Source organism: Takifugu rubripes, chromosome 8 (assembly GCF_901000725.2).
Source record: "Takifugu rubripes chromosome 8, fTakRub1.2, whole genome shotgun sequence".
NCBI classification, from domain to species: domain Eukaryota; kingdom Metazoa; phylum Chordata; class Actinopteri; order Tetraodontiformes; family Tetraodontidae; genus Takifugu; species Takifugu rubripes.
Window position 1 is genome coordinate 1,222,126 of NC_042292.1, and position 24,377 is coordinate 1,246,502.

The following is a 24,377-nucleotide window of genomic DNA, read 5'->3' on the forward strand; positions in this document are numbered from 1 at the left end:
CACTGCATTAAATAAGAAATGAAAAAGATAGATGGACAAAATCCAGCATTATGTGGCTGCAAGTACCTATTAAGAAAGAAATAAGCCCACAGGGGCACAATTGAAATAAAAGTTGTAGAGTTCCTTCTTGTTAATGCACTATAATTCTTCCTCATGTTACTGTTACTACCTCTGGTGTTTGGATGCTTCACCGTGTTCACTAGCCAGTCTCCAGCTGCTCGCTGCTGGGTAGGTGCTGTGCACTGGACTTTTACACTTAACGCTGAACGCAGCAGCTGCTGCGCATCTGCTGGAATGCCAGGGTGAAGTCGGGTTTGGCGGGGTGGGTGGTACTGGTTGGGGGGAAGGGTTGGAAGGGGCTACAGATAGAAACATAATCTGGCCCTGAATGTGAAATTCAATATTCAAAGGCCTCATTTTTCTTGCTGTCACTTCAGCTGTCACTGACACGTTGAAATTCCGCTTGTAAATAATGACACTAATCCAATGTATGAACTGTAAATATCAATTGGATGAGTTTTTTTTTTTTTTTGGTGAACAAATTAAATAGTAGGTGATTAATCAGCTTGTCGGTCCATGTGCTTTACATTGCATTTCAGTTTTTGCAGTTATTTGGTCATTTTTGTTGCTGGTTGGCCAATTGGGGCCAAGGTCATGCAATTTAGTTTTAAATTATGCTGATTAAGATTAGGGATTATTTTCGTTTCCGTTGACACCTTTTCCCCAGCAGCCATCTTTGCTGGACACCAACCTTAACATGTGTTCTATCCCTCCTTGTATGTCTTCAATCCCCTCAGCACGATTCAAATTTATTCTGGTCTCTTAGTTAGTTTATCTAGTAGCCAGAGGGCTGTTTCTAAGCCTGCTCTTCCTCCTATGAGTCCTTCATCTGTGCAAGGACAGCTGTAGCTGGAAGGAGGTCATTACAACTCCAAAAACCCCAACGCTGCCCCCAGCTGTGGGGTGATGACAGCGCACAAGATAGCGCGGCAGATATGCACCGTGACTCAGAAGATGAGGTGATGTTTTGTGACTTAACTCAAAAATAAGCAGAGCATTGCAGCTGCTGTGAAACGCAGGCCTTTCTCTTTGGCTGGCGCAGGGCAGGGCGGGTGAGAGCAGTCTGCCCTTTTGGCAAAACAGTGATTAACATGATAGATGGTGATCTGTGTGTGACGTAAGGGCCACTGCTGTGCAGTCCACAGTAATCAGCTGCGTGTGCTAGCGTCGGACAGCACCTTTTGCTCGTCAAGGATCATTTAGGTTTACGTTTCAGAAATGTGAATTTTACAACTAATCTCTTGATTAAAAGGAACTTGAATTAGGATGCACATCAAAGTTGAGTCACAATAGTATGTTCTTTCTAAAATGTTATTATTTTGTAGTTGCTACATCAAAACACCAGCCACTACATAATAAAATATGAAAAAGAACATATTAGATAAACGTACATGTTTAAAAAAGATTTTAAAAAATCCAGCAACAGGAACTAAAATGATCGTTAAGGTATAACTAAACGAAGTACAGCTAAATAAGGAATGTGTTGTAGTTGTTGTATTTTTCATGTTACACTTGTTTTAATTACAAAAAGAATTTTTTTAAAAAAGTCATATTAGATCCATTGGTAATTTGAACAATAATTGGTAGAATCATTGGTCTATTGCAGATATCTTTTTATCTGTTTGTTCAATGGATTTTTTTCACTCATTATCACTTAGCACACCACCAGCTGTGTTATGGAGTTGTTTGCCAACAACATCTTTTTATATTGCAGAATAAAGCTGGAGTGTCTTGAAAGCACAGACCTATTTTTCTGTGTGCTTTACTTACATCATTTCCACTTGTTCAAAACTTTTATTTTCAGAATGTAGCTGTAGTTTTGTTGTCTAGAAATCAGTCCTCCCTTGTACAGGGCCACATTGTTACTGCTCTTTGAAAGGTTGAATGCACTCACAAAACCTCTGGTGTATGAAATAATGGTAGCCAGAGTTTGTATTATCAAAGGATACAGGAGGGAAAGATATTTTGTTTTCCTACTGAATGCAACAGATTAGAAAGCTTTGAGATACTCCAAAAAAGACATTTAATTTATTTATTTCTTCAGCCATCGTTAAAAGGAATAATAGTGGGGAAAACAGCTAATAACAAAAGGAATGTTTAAAACATGACAAATTAGATTTTCCATTTCAGTCAGAGGGGAGAGTGATTTACAACCTTTATTTTATTATTCTGAATTATCTAAACTGAAAAACATCATAGTACATATGCAGAATGTGGAAATGGAACACTAATTACCTAAATTGATGCTATATTATAGTAATAAACACTAAGAAAACATGCATTTACAACACAGCTGAATCAGAGGTAACTAAGTGGGGCAAATTGACATCAACAATAGCTACATTAGTTGTAATCTCAGATGACAGCGTGCTAGTGGGTTGATCTGTTGATCTGCAAGCTGCCGTTTTATTGGCTTTGCAGTTGCACAAGCACTCACCAACATCAGCATGGTCCATTTCTCTCTGCACCTTTTCGGATTTTGAGTCACTTCCTGCAACCCAATGGCACACTTTAATTAGGATTCAAATAGAGAATATTGTATTTGGACATCTGTTTTTTTTTGTTTTTTTTAAAAAAACAATACACATTATGTAAATGTACATGTGAAAATTACGGCCTCTTTTTAAGGTTGTGCAACAGTACATGCCATTGCACAAAGTGCTATATAGGAATTTCTAGCATGATTCAGTTTTCTATGAGCAGTTTTTACTCCTCTTTCCAATTCTGGGCTTGAATTTCCCTACGTTATTGCCATATTTGACTGTTTCCTTAACATTTTTTTTACGTCATTCTAAAAAGATATATTTTATATTCTACACGTTTACCTTATTTATAACATGGAAATCTATTAAAGTCTGAATCCCACTTGACATATGGGCTGTTATCTTTGACCCCACATTCCAGCATACTGCTTGATTTAATCCAGTACGTGTGATTTTTGAAGAAGACAAAAATGCAATTGTCCAAGTCTGTCAAAATGGTTGCACTTCTGCACTGTCAGGCTTCTCTTCAAGGACATTACTCTCCAAATCATAAATTGTGAGAATTGGTTCCACTTATTCTGGCTGACCTGCCTCACCTCTGTCAGAGCCTTCATAGGGCCTGGCTGTATCTCAGATGGGAGCGTTGCACATACGATAGAAAGCTGGACCAACAACGCAGACACGGGGGTTAGTAATGAGGAAAAAAATAGAGCAGTGACACAAAGCTGAAGATGGCTGAGGCTTAGAAATCGAGGCTGAGCAATGCTGCATAGGACTAAAAAGACGGAAAAAGGTCAGTTGTGTGATCCCCGAATGCAGAGCAGAGGCAAATAATCCAAAATACTGTTTTTCAGAAGCCAACATGTTTAACAACGAACTGATGAGGAGTTGAGGAGTGAGCCTGTCTTAGGCTGAGGAAGTGAGAAGATTGACTTTGTGCAGATATGAAGGTGGAAGCAACAGCCAGATGTAGATCAGCCCCCCCCCCGCCAGAGACTGATGAGCAGGGAGGGTAACAGTAAACTAAGAAACACGGATACAAGCAATTCCTAACAGGTCACATTGTTCTTGTTCCATACAAAGATCATTGATTAGATGCAGACCGCTGCATATTACACCTGAAAGTGTCCCCGAGCCAGACAATATAACCAAAAATAGCTCCCAAAGCTGCAGCTTAGATGCATGAATGTCAGCGTGAACCGGTGAAATGCTCAGAAGTCAAGTCAATATATGTAGGAATTTAGGGGATCAGAAAACATAAACTGTGCTCCAATTTTTACAAACAGAGCCTTGAGGAAAAGTTTCCAGTTGTCAATGTCCATTCAAGACTGGCCAAGAACATTTAAGTTGAAAAGTCCATAACCTGTTTTCCATTGGTGGTGCACCTTTTGACCTCCTGCGTTAATGACTTGCTCTTTACACAGTATAAAACCATATTTGTGATGTCAGTAAATGGGTCAGGGTTTGTTTTTTTTTTGGAACTGTTGTTGTGATTCATCGACAAAAGGGGATATTTAGAAATGCTGTTTTCTGCCAATATTTGTCCAAACTAAGTGACCTGACATCTGAGAGAAAACTGAGGTGAAAAGACGTAAGCTGACATAAAGTGAATGGCATTAAAAAGAGGTGATTACCTTGACAGGTGGGATTCTAATGAATGAAAAGGTCTGAATATACAGCTGTCATTGTCAAGTGTGGAATCGCCTTCAGCGTCTGCCGTGGCAAAAGAGCGGAATTTCTGCACAAAGGCTAAATCTATCTTCATTCAGCTCTCACGGACAGCTGGTGCATCAAAGGCAGGTGCAACTTTTAAAATGACAGATAAAAACTAAAACGCTTTACTTCCCTGTAAATGAAAAAGGGAAATTATTGAAAATCTCATATCAAAGTGAGTAATGGAAAAAAACATGAGGAAATTCGGACTATTTTCTATCTATACTTCCTATTTCTATCTATACTTCCTATAATGGCTGCAAATGATCTTTTAGAGCTGGGTAGAGAATATTCAAGGATTTTGAACCTCACTTATGCTGCTGTGCTTTTCTTTCCCACATCAGCTACAGACAGTAATGGTTCATTTTGCTCTTAAAAGCTTTAAAGTTGCTCTTTGCCCTGTTGAGGAAGTCAATCACTAAAAAAAATGGAAACCACAGGTTAATTAAAGTCCTATGTGGTTAGTCTACTAGACCTACTGTGGTTAGTCTGTAGTAACAGCGTAAGCCAGATTCACACATTTTCAAAGCATCAGTTTAAGTACAAAAGTGCCTACGTGCTTCCGTAGGTCTCAGGACTGTCAGGACTTTATGGTTAAACCTATTTTTTGTGAGAACCATCCATTATGAGTCCTAGCTTCTCTCTGTACCAGCACGTTTCATGTTAAATCCATCATATTCTTGATGGCTTGAGACAGTTTGATGAATGATTGTTGCCCCAGTGTTTGATATACTACGCATAACCCTCCCTGTTGTTCATACATAATCCAGCCCAGGTCTCCATAAATAATTATGACAGAAACGGTTCCACAAGCGGTAGCTGACGCATCATTGTGACACAAGCCTATGATTGCGCGTGACCAACCTTGAGCAATTCATTCAAATTTTATGGCGTGAATTCATCTCAAGCTACCATCTTTCTTTTTGATATGTATGTATCATACATATCAGCAGTATGTCAATTTATCTCAAATCTTTTGGGATTTTTTTGAGAATCTCATACTGATTGCTTCAGGTGAACAGTCTTTCATGCTTATGCTTCAAAGACTAACAAAAAAACCGGTGTTGTGTGAAGAGGAGCAATATGCACAGTTACCCAGGTGCACATCCCCAGGTATCTCATAAACTCAGGAAGAGATTACTTCCTGGTTCGTCTGTGCGGGAGTCCACACAAACAATTGGTTGCTACAAGTGATGTGAAGGAAAGCATTTCATTTTCTGTGAGGCCGCTGGAGAGGCGGCTCCGCCTTGGCCCAGGCCCGGATGATCCGAGCTTACATAACGGTGGACCTCCAGGATGAATCAGGCCTAATCAAAAAGCCCCACTTCACCAAAGACTGGGCTCATTTGCATGATATCTGTGGGGCTGGACCTTTCAGCAGATGCAAAGCTGATTACAGAGCAACGTCGCTTCAACAACTCGAGGGCAGAGACATTTGAAGAGCGAGATGGCCGATCACCAAGTGGGCCAATGCCGCTTTGATGTTCTGGAGGCATAAGGTGGTGTCTGCAGCTTCTCTTCCTAATTAACCTATCTAAAGCCTAATAAATGCATCCATCCTTATGCTCATAAACTGCATGTCCCTGCCTGTAATACTGCTCTACCTATACCATGACCTAAATGTGTCAACACACATGTCCTGCATGTATGAGCTGATTGTCTGACAGTAAGAATGTTCGGTTAAACACTAGCTTAGCAAACGTCTGAGCCCCTTAACTCACCTTCGTTTGAATGACAAACCCTGTTCATCTATGCTTCTGTGCATTACATTGTACACTAAATTCACAGTCAACTACAACAGAGGATTAGAGTTGTTTCGTAACCCTTGACAACCATGCACTGTGGTGGACCTGCTGCAGAGATGCAAGATGGCTCCCGCCACTTCAGCTTGTCATGTTGGCCAGCTATATTTAGACAAAGACACCTTCCATTTTCTTCTCAGTTGGGAAGAAGCTGTAATAAGGAGTTTTAACATAATTACTAACAATTATAAAAGGTCATTGAAAAGCCATTGTTTTCATCCGGAACTCACAAGACTAGCTTCTAGGTGAGATATGTGTGCACTGCTTCCCAAACTACACATTTCATCTTAATAAAGTTTACATGTTATGTTTCCTTGCTTGTGCTCAAGTTCTTAATAGTTTTCAAACATGTCAGACTCATGTTTCTATCACGAGAGCTACTCTAAGGTGGTTACAGTGTGTGTAGAGTGCGGACAGGTTTAATACATTAAAATATATCAATAATTAATAGATTCCTGAGGAGGCGTTAGTAGTTCTGTCTGACAATATCCACACATGCACCCAGTAGGCACTTTCGGTTTGGAACCATTTAAATGCCTCTATTTCAATGCCAGCATCAGATGCCGGAGGGAAAATAATACTTGGACATTGATGTCGTAAAGTTGGACATGAACCTTTTGCCAGTTATTTTGGGACCTCAAACCGTATATTAACGAGACCAAAATAATAGTAAATAAATCAAATTTTGAGGAGAACACCATTTCATTATTTTCAAGAGAAGTGCCCTCCTCCCCCCAACACGTTGAATTACTTTTTTCATAAAATGTTTTTTATTCATTAAAGTTTAAAATGTCAAGTTTGATTTATTTCATTTTACCCGAAGAGACTTGCAAACAAAGTGAAAAGAAAAATCTACCTGGCTGCTGCAAATACAGACTGAAATTTGTGTTATATCACTGTCAAAGTGATATAACAGACTCTTTCACAGCCAAGTGTTTAAAATATCACACCAGGAGGGTTGAAGAGGACACACGGAGGAGCTGTTCCGAGTGCTTTCCAGCTCTGTTTGCTCAGATGCTTTCTTTTGCCCTCATTTCCGTTCCCATTCCTATTCATTTGGAGTGCACTTTGAAATTTTGGGGTTTCAAATGGTGTTACTTTGATCTGGCCCCATCAAAGATGAATATTTGGCTCAAGGACAAAATGCAGGATGTCAGGAATCAAAGTGTGAACTGTACAATTAGTAGCCAACCTGCTCTGAGCTCTAGCCACCACGTGCTGATTAGTTGGATTTATAGAAAAAAGGAGTCAAGGAAAAAATAAAGTGTGTCCTGTACACCATAGGATGGAATAGAATAAAAAAGATTTTCTTTAAAATGACCAACAATTTATCCCATTATGATTGAGATAAGTGATTTGCTTTGTCTGCATGTAAGCTCGCTATTGATCTGCTGTCTTCCACTTCTGCCTACTTGATCTGAGTGTAGGACAAGGGAAAAAAAGGTCATTCAGGAAAACAGACATCAAGACTGCTTCTCTCGGTGTCCTTGGGAGTAAAATTGATATGTAATCACAGGTATTGATTGTTTATGACGTGCAGTCTCTTCGCCCCACTCTGCCTTTTGCTCCCAACTGAACCGCTTCAATTAGATTTAGGAGTTTCAGCAAAGAGGAAGAAATAAAACAGCTGTGGGGTTCAATAAAACAAGTAACTGTCAACTAAACACATGTCAGTTCTCTGTGTTTTATGGTGAAGGTCAGTTTTTCATCTCTGCTCATCGATCTTTCTCAAGTGGGGAAGAATGAACGAATGGAGTGCTTCTGTCCCACAATGGATGCTAGCGGTGGAGCTTCTTTTTTTCCCTCCCCTGAAATTCCTTCAGAAATATTTGGGTTTTCGTGTGCAGATGCTGTACAGATGGGGACGCCCCCCCTGACACCCCCAGGTTCATTGATTGGTCTGTCTAGGTGGTGAGAGGATGTGTTCTTCAGGGAGGGGGTGTGCTAGTGGAGCAGGTCTGTGAGGTAGGAGGGGGCCTGGTTATTGAGTGCTCTGTGTGTAAGGACGGGGATTTTGAACTGTATGCAATGTGTGATGGGGAATCGGTCAGTGCAGGTTGTGGAGGATGTAGGCAGAGTTATGGATGTATTGAGGGTTATTGAGGAGTGTGGATGGTAAACCATTTGCAATAGTCCAGTCTGGATGTGAGAAATGCATGAACAAGAGTTTCTGCTGCAGAGAAGATGAATGAGGGCCTGGCACTGTGGTTGATGTGGTGGTCAACCCTTCGCTGGCTGTTCCAAGGGTATTTCTATAAAAATAATACATATTCTAAATAACCAAATGCATTCTCTGTAACCCCCCCAACATATGATATATGTTAACATTTAGTATAGTAGTGTTTCTGTCAGGCTCTAGGAACCAAACAAGCTGACTAAAAAAGCTCCGTGGCGCAATACGTGGAGACACAGTGTAAGAATGCATATCAAAGCAATTTTATCACTTTTGATCAACTTTTTGCTGCTAGCTGTGTGTAAGGGACCTGATGGTGATAAGAGTTGGTAGACATGGAAGGTACCAGCTTCCAATGTATGTGAGGGAGGAGTATTATATAGCTATCCATAAGCTAGCAATGGCCTTTGATTCCAGTTGGGTATTGAAATGAAAGCAAATCGTAATGAATTTAAACAAGTCATATACGGTTCATTTGTTAATACTACAGCAGCATAACAATATGTGTGATGCTACTAGCAAGAGTAAGCGATTGAAGTATAAAAACACACCACCCACATTTGCTTTTTTAATGATTCAGAATGTTTGTGCGCCATTTGAAGAATGCCATGTAACTGCATCTTATCCCTGAGAGTTGTTAGCTGGATAGTTCATGTGTGTCTGGCAGCACAATGACCTGTAAGACCCTGATGGATTTCACAGTCCAGCTTTTGGAGGACAGATGGTACGTGCTGAAGTGACAGCATTTCAATGTGCACGCGTGCGTTGGCGTGTGCGTGTTCATAAGGGCAGCTGATGAACAGGGGGATTTAATGCCTTGTGACCCAGATCTAGCTGAGCGGTGATGTGTGTCCAGTGCTGTTGTGGGGTTGCGCTGTGAATGTGCACGTGCCGTGCTACCGTGTGTGCAGATGTGAAATGGTGTCCTTTAGTCCTGCGCAAGTATGCTAACGCTCGCCAAACACTGCAAAACAGCGGAGAACAGCTCCGGCTGTGGGGAGGCGATGGTGCTCTGCCTGCGCCATCACTGTCACACTGTTGTCCCCCACCTGGATGTGCTGTCACTCCAATAAAGACCCATCTCATTTCCCTTCCTTCCCCTTCCCTTCTTTATTTGCCTCCCTTTCCGCCTGTCCACCACTCGTTCCTCTTCACAGTCGGTGGATTTGTGCCATGCAGGCTTGATACCTGTGACAGCTCTGTCACACATCACACAGCCCTGCAATATGTATGCTGAGGAGGGGGCCAAGCACAGCTGGGGTCAGAGCTGAAAGCTTGTTAAGCCTCACCGCTGCCTGCACACTCAAATTTCCACCTCCTCTCTATTGCCGCATGCCACTTTTTTCAACTGACACATGCAGAGATAGCATGAATCTGTATGGATGTGAGGTTATAATGTTACCTGAAATCTTTCTGTCAATACTTCAGACTTTAATTTGTCATTTACAGTACAGATGGATGTTGGTGAGATTGTGTAGAACATGATGGAAGCCAAACTGAGACGAATGTTAAACAAAAAGACACTATTCTTTGAATATTTACTTGGTTTATACTTGGTATGAATATATATATCCAAATTTAAAGAAAAAAACCTAAAGGAAACCAGAACGCACACAACCTTTAAGAATGGCAACAATCTTATACACCCATCAATATCTCTGCAAAGCACACTCCACGTACAATCCTAGAGGGGATATTATTAATCCCTTACCCTCAAAGCATGAGTAAAGGATCTGTATTTCTCTTCACATTCGGCATGTAATAGTGCCAACAATCCACAGGAAATGGATAGAAAAATTGGCTTTTGTACCATTTGCCAGGAAATTGACTGTATTGTTTATATTTATGTCACGAATCATCAAGGAGGCCATGTCGTTCAGTGTTTATGTGCAGGATCTTGAGAGGATGTGTTGAATTTAGCAAAATGTATGTTTGGATAAGCTGCATATTTGGCCTATTTTACAGAGTTTATATCTAATGTTAGTAACAAACAAACATCTGCAGTACAGCTTTGCAGGGCATCTGGAGGGCAAGAAGGTCATTAAGGGCCTGAGCTGGATTTGAACCCTAACCCTCTTGATCAATCCCGTAAGCTAAAAATAGCTAAAGCAGAGTGATAATTAAATCAGGCCTTTGAGTTTTTTGTTTTAGACTTTCTATTTTTTTAAAGGTACTAAGTAGATGATCAGAAGGGCGGAATGTTGAGAGGAGGTAGTCCATGAAATCATTTACATCCCGACCACAGAAGCTCTACATACAAATGAAAAATCACCTCACAGTATTCATTAAATTGTTAGAAATGGTCTTCTCGTCCTTGTCTGAGTGTCATGAAGGTCAGCGTGTTAATTTACCACCTTGTTCTCTTTAAAATGCCCTTTTTTTTTTCCTGGGACGAAGCATCTGCATGCTTCAATTCCGAAACTTATTCCTGTCTTTGTGCCCTCTTACCGTCCTCTGTCGGGTGCGGCTCTACCATGGCTGACTAGGTTTTGGGAGCAATTTGGAAATCTAAAGAGGAGCCTGCCAACCCCACTCAGAGGGAGATGGGTTGGAGTGGGTGAGGGACAAAGGCAAAGAAAATGTGGAATATTTAGGAATGGATGGCTGATTTCGACATTTTTTTTCTTAGCAGGACAATTCAGATCTGTCAGCAAGTGTGTCCCTTCAGGTGGACAGTAGGATGAAAAAGAGATGCAGCGCTGTTTCCTTCGGCACATCATTGCACAAAGAAGAAAGAAACTGGAAGTTAGACACTTTGATTGATATGACACGTTCTTTATGTTGATATTGGTTTTTAGATTCATGCTTTTTAGCTACGATAAGTTACGGACACCCTCCAGCCGCCATTGCAATGCACAAGGGACGGCAAGGGCACATTTCAAAGCATAATCCTTGAAATTAACATGGATTTGGATGTAATGTGTCACAGCTGTGGGCAATTCCGCCCGTGTGTCCTCGCTCACTCCGCGCCCCTGGGGCAAATCAGTAATCAAGAGCCCTTATAGTTCCCTGCCCTACGCTGCCTCCCTGCCAGATCGTTCTCTGTGTTCCACAAGACTCTCCAGTGTTTTCCTGCCTGCCCGTTTTCCTGGTTTCGACCCTGCCTGTTTCTGGCGACTCTGTTTTGCTTGTTCCCTGGAATATCCTGTCTGCCTTCGGTTCCTGATAATAAAGCTGTGTTCAACCGAACTCTGGTGTCGCTCTTGGGTTCTCGTCTGCTGCCTGACAGTAATGAATCTAATTCGAACTGTTATTGATCAAAATAATCAAAGCCTTTCAAACAGCCAGTGTTTAACCTGGATTGTGGAGCATCTGTCAGCTGTCATTGGGTAAAAGCAAGATGCACCCAGGAAAGTTCATCTCTACATACTCATATGCACATTTAAAGGGGTTTTCACTTTTTAAAGGCTCGAGGTCTTCATTGTATTATATTAATTTGCAACAAATTTGACTTAAGAGGTCATTTTAGAAGCTTTTGGAGGAAATGCTCACACTACTTGTAACATCAATCTATTTTATTTCTTTTTAAACTTATAATTGTGGTTAAGGACCACTCTGATGCTGCTGCCACTGTTTTACCACTTCAAGGCAAGTAAACTTCCTTTGTTAACCGACTGTAAAAGTATCTTTTTGCAACAGGAATGCCGGCAGAGTCACTGACTGCTTGAACTGTCCTACTTTGTCAACTGTGCAAAATTCTCCCCACCGATGTTGAATAGAATGTAATTAGCAACATAGACTTTAATGAACATACGCTGGTGGATCAGTCGGGCAGTGCCCAGGCTGAATGGATGTGTAACAAATCGAGCTTTTCTACACTCGAGAGAGCGTTGCTGTAGCAGGATGTCTCTCTGGCACATTCCCAATCCCTTTTCCTAGTTTCTGTCAATGGCTGCCACTTTGCATATCCTAAGAAGTACAGTATGTTTGCTTTCCTTTGATTTGTAGCACACTGGGATGTTCTGAATGAATTTCCAGTTCTACACCATTCATATCATTATATTACAGTATCTATATCATATCGGAAATTTGTCAGCTGCAGTTTGGAAATATGATTTCTACAACAAATTGTAGTAATAACAATCACATGTATCTACTGTGATGTACAGTTTAATATTATATCATTTTTGGTTATTGAAGTTCATGGTTTTCTTTATGTTTTCGTGTAAACACACAAAGTAGAATCATAACTCGTTATATCAGCAATCATATCAGTATGGATCATATTTCAACACCAATATTGGACCAATAAGCAAACCTGAGACAATTATAATGGACCAACAATTGCTCTTACTAATGTGCTGTATATTCACACCAGTTTTATGTGAGTGGTGGCGTCCCTCTGTGAACGGAGGGGTGTGCAGCGTGTGAGACTGAGAGCATAAGGTGAGTGGGTGGGATCACCGTGAGTAGGTGAGCAGTGAAAGAAACAGAGAAACAGTAGCAATTTAATCAACCATGTTCGCCAACACCAAAAAACTCCAACTTAAACCAAAAAACAGATGATCGCAGGTTCCTCTACTTGGTTAAATACTGAGGCTTCACAACATTTACCCAAGGATAGATTATATAGCATAGCACTTTATAGCATAAAAAACTTCAATTTCAGTTCCATTTATGAAAATATTAAGGATTTACAACAAGGTGAAAATGTCCTCTAAGAGTCAAGATCAGGTATGACCATGTTTATCTGATGTATCCAGTATGAAATCATATATTTTCAGACATATGGTGCAAAACAGATATGACAAGACAAGACATAGAACATATTTTTGGCAGGTGTAAAAATTATATTTTTTATTGATCAGTTTTACTTTTTTTAAAAAATAGGTAATATTTCTTTGATTTGTCTTTGAGTCCAACTGAAGAAAATATCATGTTGGAGCTCATCTGTGTGTTCTTTCCGGTGATCACCAAGCTGCAGACAGTCCCAGAATACATGCAAAACAACGTTATAGTTGTTGTGTCCGTGCCCAAACTGACTGGATCAGCTAATAAACTCGGCGCTGCTTTTTCTGATTCTCTGAAACTCGAGTCTCTCAGTGTCGCAGTAAACAACGCTGAGAGGAACCGTTCGCCATTATTGGGTGGCTGTTTTTATATCATCAATGGTTTTCTCATCATAAAGTCAACACAAAGAGAAATCAGACAACAATATTTACCTGCTTCAAAAAATGTTTTTATAAAAAGGAATTTAATTAATCTGTAAGCTGCGAAGGGGCGTTTGAGACCGTCAATGGGAAGCCTAAGATCTTTCTAATTGTATTTTTCTTTTTATTGTGATCTCTGGTGGCCTTATTCAACAATGTATTATAACTCTTATTGAACTTTTTTACACATGCCACACTTATTGAAGCCCAACGTTCATTGTCATTAAAATTCCTTTGCTTTACACTGTACAGTTATGGCCTCTGTATAACACAAAGTCTGTGCATTGTTGGTGTTTTGAGGCTGTTTTTAATACAAAGAAATAGCGAATCTTTGTACCGTATTCTCAGGGGTGCTACTGTAGACATGAATACAGGCAATCTTTGGTGCGCCAGTAGAAGTAGCATAATGAGTTATTTCTAGACTTGACAGCGAAGTCATTTGGTGTTAATCATTTGCATTAACAGGGTGAAGAGGGATCCAAAACCCACGTGAATGTATTCAGTTGTCTTAATTAGAGTCTGTTTATGTAATTAGAGCAAAAATTACAGTGGGCGCAAATCGATGGGAAATAAGGCATAGCTAATTTTTTGCAAATGAGGTACTCGGGTCCGGAGAAATCAACTCATTGGATTAAAGAGAGAAATAGACATGAGAATTCCCAAACCTAGGCTAAGGAATTTTCTTCCATACAGACTTTAGTTTTTGTGGATATTCTAAATACATATACATAAAATGCAACAGCTGAGGATATGTGACATTTATCTGAAGGAAACCCTTAAAGTGTGCCACCTGCTGTTGATTATATTATATTTTGCCAAAAGTTCAGAGATTTCCCAAACTTCAGCCACATCAGTAATTTATGAGAAGAAATGTAAAAAGTGTAAATGGTCCAGTTACACTTTTAATTCACTCCCTGATAAATTCACACCAAAGCATCTTTGATTGAACTGGAACTTATAGCTAATGAAGGACTTTTAGTTTGTTTAAATGGATTTTGACAACAACATTTATCCTCCTGGTATGGACCTTCACGGGCATCAAATTTTGCAATATACCATGGTAGTTATAATAGTATAATTCTACTTACCTGGGGGAAATTTAAAATTTTCTTGGGGTCGTAGGACAGGTTCTTCTGCAATCGTAAGGAAAACATTGAAGTTTTTTATTTTTTTTAAAAGAAAAGACCTGTAGAGGTTCTAGAGGTGAGAGAATGGTCCATATTTTCCAAATGAAGACATCAATAATCAGCATGTGTAATGGGACCAGCGAGCCCTCCAGTGAAACCTGTGCTAAGGTGGTTTAGTCGTTTCCATTTTGCCTCAACAGGAAGGAAAGGCCATGATATTTTTATCTTCACAATGGCCTTATGTGACCCAGGGAAGTCACGTCCAAATGTGGCCCCTGACTGGCTGAGCTGACTTTCCTCAACGTGTCCCTCATTATTCCCTTCCCATCATTCCCTCAGATAATTAACGTTTAATCTGGGAGGGTCCAGGACGATTATCCGAATTAATAGCATTACTCTCATGTTGTCGTTGTGCCCAGCGACTCCACACAGGAGAGGGTGATAAAGAATGTGTGCTGCTGTATGGATCAGCAATCATGGACCCATTGAATCGATAATATGCAGCTTAAATCATTGTTCTTTTTAACTACATGTTGCTCTATTTATAATTCATTTGCCCATGATTGTAAGTATGACCTTATTTTTTTTATATCCCACTAATGCCAGTCATTTTGCAGCCAATTTCGTTCTTTCATTTTTATCATATTATTAGTATTTTCCAAACTGGCTGTAACAACACAAATACTTTAGCACAAAATGAAGCCAGGAACTAAAAACATTGCACTTTAAATTTGGATGACTTACATTTTAGAACCATGCTTGACTTTTAAAATTACAAATTACTCACCACTACTTTGAATGAATGAATGAATGAATGAATGAATGAATGAATGACACATTCAGACCTCATTGCTCGATGCAGCCTTTTGGCTAGGACCATTGTGCTTTCTGATAGCTGATTAATACTATCAGTGGGAGTCCTTAGTGAAAGATCACTCACTATGTTCTGCTGACATCTGTTTTGATCCAGACAAAGAAATCAAAAATGGAACATAAATAGCAAATTAATATACGATCCACATCATCTGTACATTTGTGTTGCTCTCAAACAAAGTTAATGGACTTCCATCACACTAAGGACACATTGTGATGTGAAAAATATAAACGCAAACACAAACGTAGCAATAAAAGCTGGATACAAGAACAAAAGGAAGTAGATAAAGCATTGGTAAAGACAAATAACATGTTGCAAATGCATGCTACGCACTGCAAATTACCAGCAGGCAGATGAGAACGTGTTGCACGGCGTTGCAGCGCTCTTCCTGTTTGTGGCACCAATATGCTGTGACATCTGGTGAAAAGTGACATTCAGTGGCAAACTTGACTTTAGAGCAGCTGTTCTCTGGCACAGCTGCACATTAAACTTTCAATCTTGTAAAGACAAAGCCACTAATTAAAGAAGAGAGGATGTGACATCGTTTGGGGAGAAGGTGGACAGCAGTCAGATAGTGATGTTAATGCGACAGACGCATGCTAATAATAGATGAGCCGAACACCTCAAGGAGGTGACACAAACTCGAGAATTGTAACTACCGGTACATTCACCTGGAAATTTCTGCTTGAACGTTTCGTGGATTTTTTTCTCTAATATACATTTCCAATTTCTCACATTAACACTGACACCTTCTTTGTAATGTACCTCTTAATTCCGTGTGCTTATTTCCAGGCTGATTCAACTGCCCTCTTTTCTAAAATGACTGCATTTAAAATGCTGGTGGTTGAAGAAAAATCATTTAACTTGTCAGTGGAAGTGAATGGCTAGTGGTTTCCAGTATAGGCACTAATCTACTCTCTGAATATGGTCTTTAGCCTTCTTGTAATTCTCAAAACCCTTATTTCGCCAAGTCAGCCCTTGCCATATGTTCCAAACAGAACTAATATTTTTTAACCTGCTCCTCTGAAGTTAAAAGCACTTAAAGATGTAGAACTAAGTAAATATTTTGGTGCATATTTGCATTGAACTGAACATTTGAATAATCTTACTCCCCGGAAGACTTTGGGCCTGGGATGACACTAACAATAACAGCAACATGAAAAGAAATGAGACAGACTAAACTGGGGAAGCAGGTGATGTGGAGGGCCTGTGGTCAACCTACAGGGGACATGAGGCTGCCAAAGGCCTTGTAATCCTCCCTGAAAACCCCTGCCCTCCATTCTACTTTATCATCCCCTCCACCTCACCATGACAAACCTGATCTGCACTCTATCACAGAGCCGCAGGCTACTTCTTCTCTTTTCTCCCTCTCTTTCTTACCCAGCGGTCCTCATCCCATTTGTCATTTACGCCGCCTCTGTCTCGGTTAGCCTCGCGAGGACTGACCGCCTTTGCCAGGCACGGCCACGGGGCTCAGAGAGCTGGCAAGGAGTCTCCTTGTTTTCCCATAGTGGCCAAATTTAGAGAACCACTTAATGGGTTTAGGCACATTTGCTAATTCATATATAGGTTTTGGGTGTGAAGCCCCCTGCCACGCTGGTTGGTGCGGATGGATGGAATTTCTACTGGACAATTTCTGAACCAAGAGTGAAATTCAATGCAAAGACCTTTTTGCAACTTTTTGGTATTGAAATGGCTCATGTACTGATCAGTTATTACCTTAATGTGGCAGGTATTCACTGGATTTTCCAGGCAAAATAGAGACAATTAATAGTCACAAGATCAATAATTATTTCACTGGATAATGCTGGCTATGTTGTCATAATCATGTTTTAATATTATTTGCAGGGCAGTAGTAACATCCAGGATGCTTACATCAAAATATGTAGTGCCATGAGAGGGTTTATTTCTTTAGATAAAAATGACTAATGATTACAATGTTTTGAAAAGGCTTTTAGGTGCACAGTGGCATTTCCAGTGAACAAAAAGTGGTTTCAGTGCATCTTTATAAGAGACAATACAGAATGATGCTTTCATGTAATGCACATAAGTATACATTTTCTAAAATGCAAAATGCTCTGTAATGCCCGCTAGGGTGTATTTCCATTGAGCAAAACACAATAAGCAGCTCTCTGATGGGTCTCTAATGGGCAGAAGAGTACAAAGTATCCTCATTCGGCATTTTTAGTGGGATAAAATTGTCAATTTTTCTTGTAGATCACATACTAAAGAGAGCTCTTTAATATGAGACCAATGTCCTGGTCTGTGTGATGCTGTGTGTAAGTGGAGTTTTAGTTTTTTAACCTCAATACCTCAGAGGGTCAGAATTGGTGACCTTGGTGTCTGATGAGGTTGTTTTAAGCACTGGATGACCGCAAGGCTGCATCCTGAGTCCTTTGTTGTTTTGTCTTTGCACGTATAATGTCGCTGCCTATTTCCAAAGCAATTCTATTGTGAAATACGCTGATGTCACCACTATCACTGGACTAATACACTCAAACAATGAATAACAACAACTTTAACTGGGATGTTATTGCCAGCATCATTTTTTTTTAAAAAATCTCTCCAATAGCTTTTTTTCGCGTGCAAACTAAAACATTTTTAAATAATAAAAAAAAAACTTTATCATTTATTCTTGGAAGTGCTCTTACCTCCTCACTTACAGTGTCTTTTGGGAAGCTGACTGTGCGAGACAGGAAATCTCTGAACAGAATTGTCCATCTTGCTCACAAGACACTGGTACTGACCTGCCACATCTTCAAGTCATTTGCAGCTCCAGGCTTCTGTCTCGTGCTTGTGCCTCGTGTAAACGACCCCAGCCGTCACCCTGCCACTGCTCTTTTCCTCTCTCGTCAGGCAGATGGCATCGTTCGAACAAGTGCTTTTCCTCCAGGCATCTAAACAATATCTTTCCTAGTGCTGTGCATAACTTTAAATCACACATTTAATTATACTCACGTTAAATCATTCCCCTGCTCTTGGTCACATGGTCGACGCCTCAAGGTACCAGTGTTGGCGTCCGTACATGTGTTTTATCTTTCTTTACTTTTCCCAGGTGATTGATGGCCTATCCATGGGACAACTTATTTTTTAATTTACTGTCTCTATTTATTCACCTTACTGTTTTATTCTAGGTTTTAACAATGTTGTCTATTGTCTTATTGTCCCAAGTGTTGTTCTTGAGCTCTGCAAACCCCTTTCCAATGTGGTCCATTCTCTGCAAATGGAAAATAAACTGGCTTTTACTCTAGAGGACTTTTCCCATTGATAATATCGGAGTTCCCTCCAATCCACCTCTAGAGGATCATTAATGTTCATGCTCATACATTTTTAAAAATGTGTTCCTTGGCATTATAAGTATTCAGCATGCATTCATCAATACACTGATTTCTTTTAATCTGTCATCTATAACTTCATCATTCTGTAAACGAGGGGTCATCTGTGCAATCAAATGACAGCTCAATGAATGTGACAGCTCATCTGCCTCAAGGGATTGTCGGTCATTGTCACCAGAAAATCTGTGTGGAGTGGATGACTTTGCTACATTTGATATCATGTGCTGCTATGATATATTAAAATAATATGGGTCTATATGTGTACATACACACAGCCACAAATTTAACTAAGACTGAATACACTTCTGGGATTGAAGGCAAAAAAAATAAATCACAACATTTATACTCTGCATTTTCAATCAATGGCCAAAAGATTTCGGGAGTAAAACCGAGATAATGTGCTTGTCATGTTTGTTTTCATCAATCCAGGGTTTCTAAGCACTGGAGATCAGGCAGCCAAGGGCAACTATGGCCTGCTGGATCAAATTCAGGCTCTCAGGTGGATCAAAGAAAACATCCAGGCCTTTAAAGGAGATCCGAAACGAGTGACCATCTTTGGCTCTGGCGCCGGAGCATCGTGCGTCAGTCTGCTCACTCTCTCACATTACTCAGAAGGTACGTGCATTCGCTCACAGTCATACTTGCTCACGCACAGGAGAGGAGCATTCTTCTCACCTTCTGTTCTACTTAAAATGTGCGTTGTGTGAATCACCTTGTCAACTATCATAGCCAGCTTTAGTAAGTCAGAACATTTAAAGTACCACACGAGTTCAGCAAGTTACTAGTTTACGGAAATTATACTAAAAGGAGAGAAAAATGATAATCTGAAAATGAAGATCTGATTAGTCAAAGATAACTGTTTGTGTAGCTGCCCAATAGAAGAGTTAGTATAGATGAGATGGTGGTTAACTCTGTAGACATTTATTTAACTAGATTAAAAAACCTTCATTCCTTTCTTGTTGTTCTAACATTGTACAAGATACGTGTTACGAATGCAGCTCAGGCAGGACCTGTAAGCAGACAAACAACAGCTGAACGTGTTTAAACAAGACTTTAATTAGCCAAGATAACTGTGCACAGTGGTGAAAAAGTGAGGTGCAAGAAGTGCTGATTGTTCCTCCGAGTGAGGGGCGAGTGGTGACCTAGGAAGGGACGTGAGAAAACATAGTTATTTGACAGCACAAATCACGAAAAGATCCCATGTACCACAAAGCAGATGAAACGATCAGACGCTGGTGACCTGGAGGCAGCGGATTTTGAAGTGTTGATTGATATCCAGCTGCAGGTGTGACGTCTCCAGCGAACGGTAACAAGGGGAATCCACCACGCCCCCTAGAGAGAAAACCAGGAACACATAACACAAACAAGTGGTACAAAAACACACAGATATTGATTAGTATGACAATATATCTACTAATCAATATCTAAAATGCATCAGGAAAAATATATACCTTTTGGATATTTGATTATCTGTGATTATTTCTCATTTGTAGTATTTATCTTTGTAAATCAATGGGATTATTGGACTGTTTTCTGATCTCACATAAGGTCTCAGTTTAGATACCGTACTTAAATCAATATTTTAATAAAATTTAATATATGTATTTCTATTGTTAAAAGAAAATTACAAAAGCTGCTGTGTATGTTTTGTTTGTTGTGTTTCAGCATTATTTTTAAAATAATCTAAACAGACATTCAACCTTTTGTTGCGGGTCCATTCTGATTAGCACAGACAATCTGACTGACAGAGGCTTTCTGTTTACACGGGTTTTGTTGTTCTGTCTTTTATTCTCTCTTTTTCATATTGCACTTGAGGAATTTAGATAAAAAGCATGTTTTGTTGTGCACATTTTACATCGAAGAAAAGTCAGCAGCCACTGTATGATTTTTAATATAATATATAATATAATACATCCTTTGTGTTATTGTATGGCAAATCTAATATCAGTTAATCAACATACCAAGCTCATAAAAACACTCCCTGGCATTCTGTGTGTCTGGGTGTGGGGGTTAGGATTTAAGCTGATACACATCTGACTACAGCAGATGATAAACCTCATTCTCTGCTAGCCAAGCCTTGTGGGGAAATGTGCACCATGTGCACAAACATACTTTTCAAATCAGCCCAGTTGAGTCACTGCCTCTGTGTTTGCATGTGTAGAAATAGCACTCGCTAAAAGGGAAGAGAAAGACAACTGATCCCAATATTTTCTGTCCTACTTTCTGACTGGCAGTCCGTGAATTCCAAGATGCGGAAACAGCCTAAGGTGTTGCTATATAAACAAGGAAACGTCTTTTATATTTTGTGACGTTGATTAGGGACGCTGAATGTTACATGCTCATTCAGAATCATAATTTTATTTTGCTTGATTTTATTTTGGGTTTTTTACAAAATTGGCTTTATCTTGAACATAACTGTGCTCCGCTTTTAGTTGCATTTTCTCAATTATATGTGAATCAAATGAAAGCGGATATAATAATTAAATAAAAGTAATTCTTGTTGCTTCAGGATCACTTTACATCCTCTAGTTTTATTTCAAAAATACAATTATAATAATAAACTCAAGCTACAGTAACCCAACAGATCGTAGATGTCTTGGGCTACTTTGGCTGGTATCAGCAGTGACAAGCATAAAATACTATTAAAAAAAAAATTAAAAAAAAATTACAAATGGATTTATGACAGAAGGTCAACCTTTAAAACAGCCAACTATATGCAGTTATATGCTTAAGAAAATTATATATTTTTTCATAGTGCAAAGTTGTACTGAGTTATTAGCTTTAAATGTACCAACAAATTTGTTTGGGGCCGTGGGTCTCAATGAATGCATGCCGGAAGATGAATATTAAACTTTTTTTCTTCACCTTGTAAATTCATTATAATGTGACGCTTGTTGAAAAAGCCTTGCCTATGTTTGTGCCATTAATTAAATCTTCTTTTTCAGATCTGTTTCAGAAAGCTATCATACAAAGTGGCACTGCATTATCCAGCTGGGCAGTCAACTACCAGCCTGCCAAGTACACACGAGTCCTTGCTGAGAAGGTGGGCTGCAACATGCTTGACACTATCGACCTAGTGGAGTGCCTCCAGAACAAGAACTACAAAGAGCTCATAGAACAGTATATCACACCTGCCAAATACCATATCGCGTTTGGGCCCGTGATCGATGGTGACGTCATCCCGGATGACCCCCAGATCCTCATGGAACAAGGGGAGTTCCTCAACTATGACATCATGCTAGGAGTCAACCAGGGAGAGGGCTTTAAGTTTGTAGATGGCATCGTAGACAGCGAGGATGGGGTGTCTGCCAATGATTTTGACTTTGCCGTGTCAGACTTTGTGGACCATCTGTATGGCTACCCTGAGGGTAAAGACACACTTCGAGAGACCATCAAATTCATGTACACGGACTGGGCGGACAAAGAGAACCCAGAGACACGGCGCAAGACCCTGGTTGCTTTGCTCACTGACCACCAGTGGGTGGCACCAGCAGTGGCCACAGCTGACCTCCATGCCCAGTATGGCTCACCAACCTATTTCTATGCCTTCTACCACCATTGTCAGAGCGACATGAAGCCCAGCTGGGCTGATTCAGCGCATGGAGACGAAGTGCCGTATGTGTTCGGAATCCCCATGATTGGCCCTACAGATCTGTTCAACTGCAACTTCTCCAAGAATGACGTGATGCTGAGTGCCGTTGTAATGACCTACTGGACTAACTTTGCAAAGACAGGGTGAGTCTGTTCTTCCTTTCTTTGTCCTCACCTCAATTTAAGTTTGTCTTAAATAGCGTTGCCATTATAACCCCTAGTCATTCAGTTTGACTTCTATGTACAATTGACTTAGCCAAACCAACAGAGGAGAAACTTTAATGTATCACCTAGTGGCACTAACAGGGTGGCAGGCAAACTTTTACAGGAGAGGCAACCGAAGAAACACTGATCAGGACCAGCATAATTTCTTTCTATCCATCTATCCATCCATTTTGCACCCCTGTGTCCCTAGGTGGACTCCGGTGGACATGACCTGACTTGAACATGAACAGATATTGCATTTAAAGACACATAAGAGCAGGGAATTGAAGAACAGTCCCCAACCAAAGTGTAGGCTATACACATATTAAAGATTAATGTGGAGGACAGAATTAAGTAAGTTAAACAAAATAAACTTGTTAGAGCTTGTTAAAGCTTGTTAGAGTACAGTCTCATGATGAATGATGTAAATGATAAAGCTGTTCAACACTAAATCCAAAGTATATATTTTTTTGTTGCATTTGAAAAATGGCTGGAATCAGCTGAAAATGTTCTTTATTAACAAGTTCAACAAACCAAATGTGGTTTAATCAAAACCATATATATAATGGTCACATTGTGCTAGGATAGAGTTGGATCTGATGATTTAGGTTGTTTATTTTTCCTTTATTTGGCCCTTTACACATTTAGATTCACTATGTACGGGGGTTTGCCGACCAGTTATTTAGAATATTAACTTTGATTAAACAAATAAGGTTCCGACCAATCTCACATCCTTCCCAATTCCTGTTTGACCCCCTTCTAGCTGATGCATGATCAGTAGGGGACTAGTTGCCTTATACTTATCTGGGAATTCTTTGTCTCCTTTTGTTTTTCCACTAAAGAGCCTAACTGAAAGAAAATACATTACAGACTGCGTGGCCATTTGTCAACAAGTCTTTACAAAGTCCCCCATCGTGAATCACAGCACACTGACAATTGGTAACTAGTTTTTGGAGTCAGAACAAAGAAGTTTGGCAGTTCCGATATACACACAATGCCACCGGGTGTGGGTTTGAATATTTATGTGCACTGTATGGGTCTGCAGCCTGCAGTTATTCCACCACAGGGCATTTTGTCGACTTATATTGACATTATATATATAATCTTAATATCATAATGACTGTCAGTCTAGACAAAAACAAATAATGTCCATAAAAGGGTAAAAGGGTTAATGAGCTCCTATCCATATTTCTCGTTCATTCATTCATCAACAACAACAAAAAGCTGCTTGTACAGCCAAATGGACTGGTGCTAGTGGGAGGGAAGCAAACTGAACAGGTTAAAGTGATACAATAAAGGTAAATGAAATACTTATGGTGGAATAAAGATTGTGACTCTACTAACTATAATGGGACCAAGAATGTTTATTGTACATAGACAAAACAAACTGGTGTCACTGGCAGACAAATGCTGCCTTTACTGAATTTAGTGGGACAGAGAAAATACTGTAAATGTATTCAAATATATAAAAACACACATGTTTAACTGTAACCTCGATCAAATGTGACTGTGGGCCAAGTACAAAACACATGCAGGCACAATATTCTATAGAATGAGCAGGCAACGTGGCTTCAGGCACTGCTTTTGATTAAGTGTCATGACATATTGTTGCAACATATGCTAAAATAACAGGCCGACCACACGCCAGCAGTGCCCTCAATATGGTTCCATATCCAGCCACCAGTTGCTATGCAGATCTTGCAATATTGCTCATTGAGTCTGTAAAAAGAAAGAAACAAAGTAATGCCACAATTTAAAATGTTTGTATGTGCCATAGCAACCCTTGTGGCATGCAACCATGTTATATTTTTTGTTGGCTGTCTCACTGATGTATAGCTGACAATTTCTAAACTACATCAAAGAAT

General features: G+C 39.8%; 1 protein-coding gene across 4 annotated transcripts in view; it reads left to right on the forward strand.

Annotated features, from left to right (window-relative positions):
- Nucleotides 1-24,377, forward strand: part of nlgn4xa (neuroligin 4 X-linked a) — a 62,684-nt gene that overhangs the window by 33,549 nt on the left and 4,758 nt on the right. For all 4 annotated transcript variants that reach the window (XM_029839515.1, XM_011618771.2, XM_029839516.1 and 1 more), the window contains 2 exon segments: nucleotides 19,147-19,332; nucleotides 21,663-22,452. In XM_029839515.1, the coding sequence (XP_029695375.1) occupies nucleotides 19,147-19,332; nucleotides 21,663-22,452 (976 nt within the window).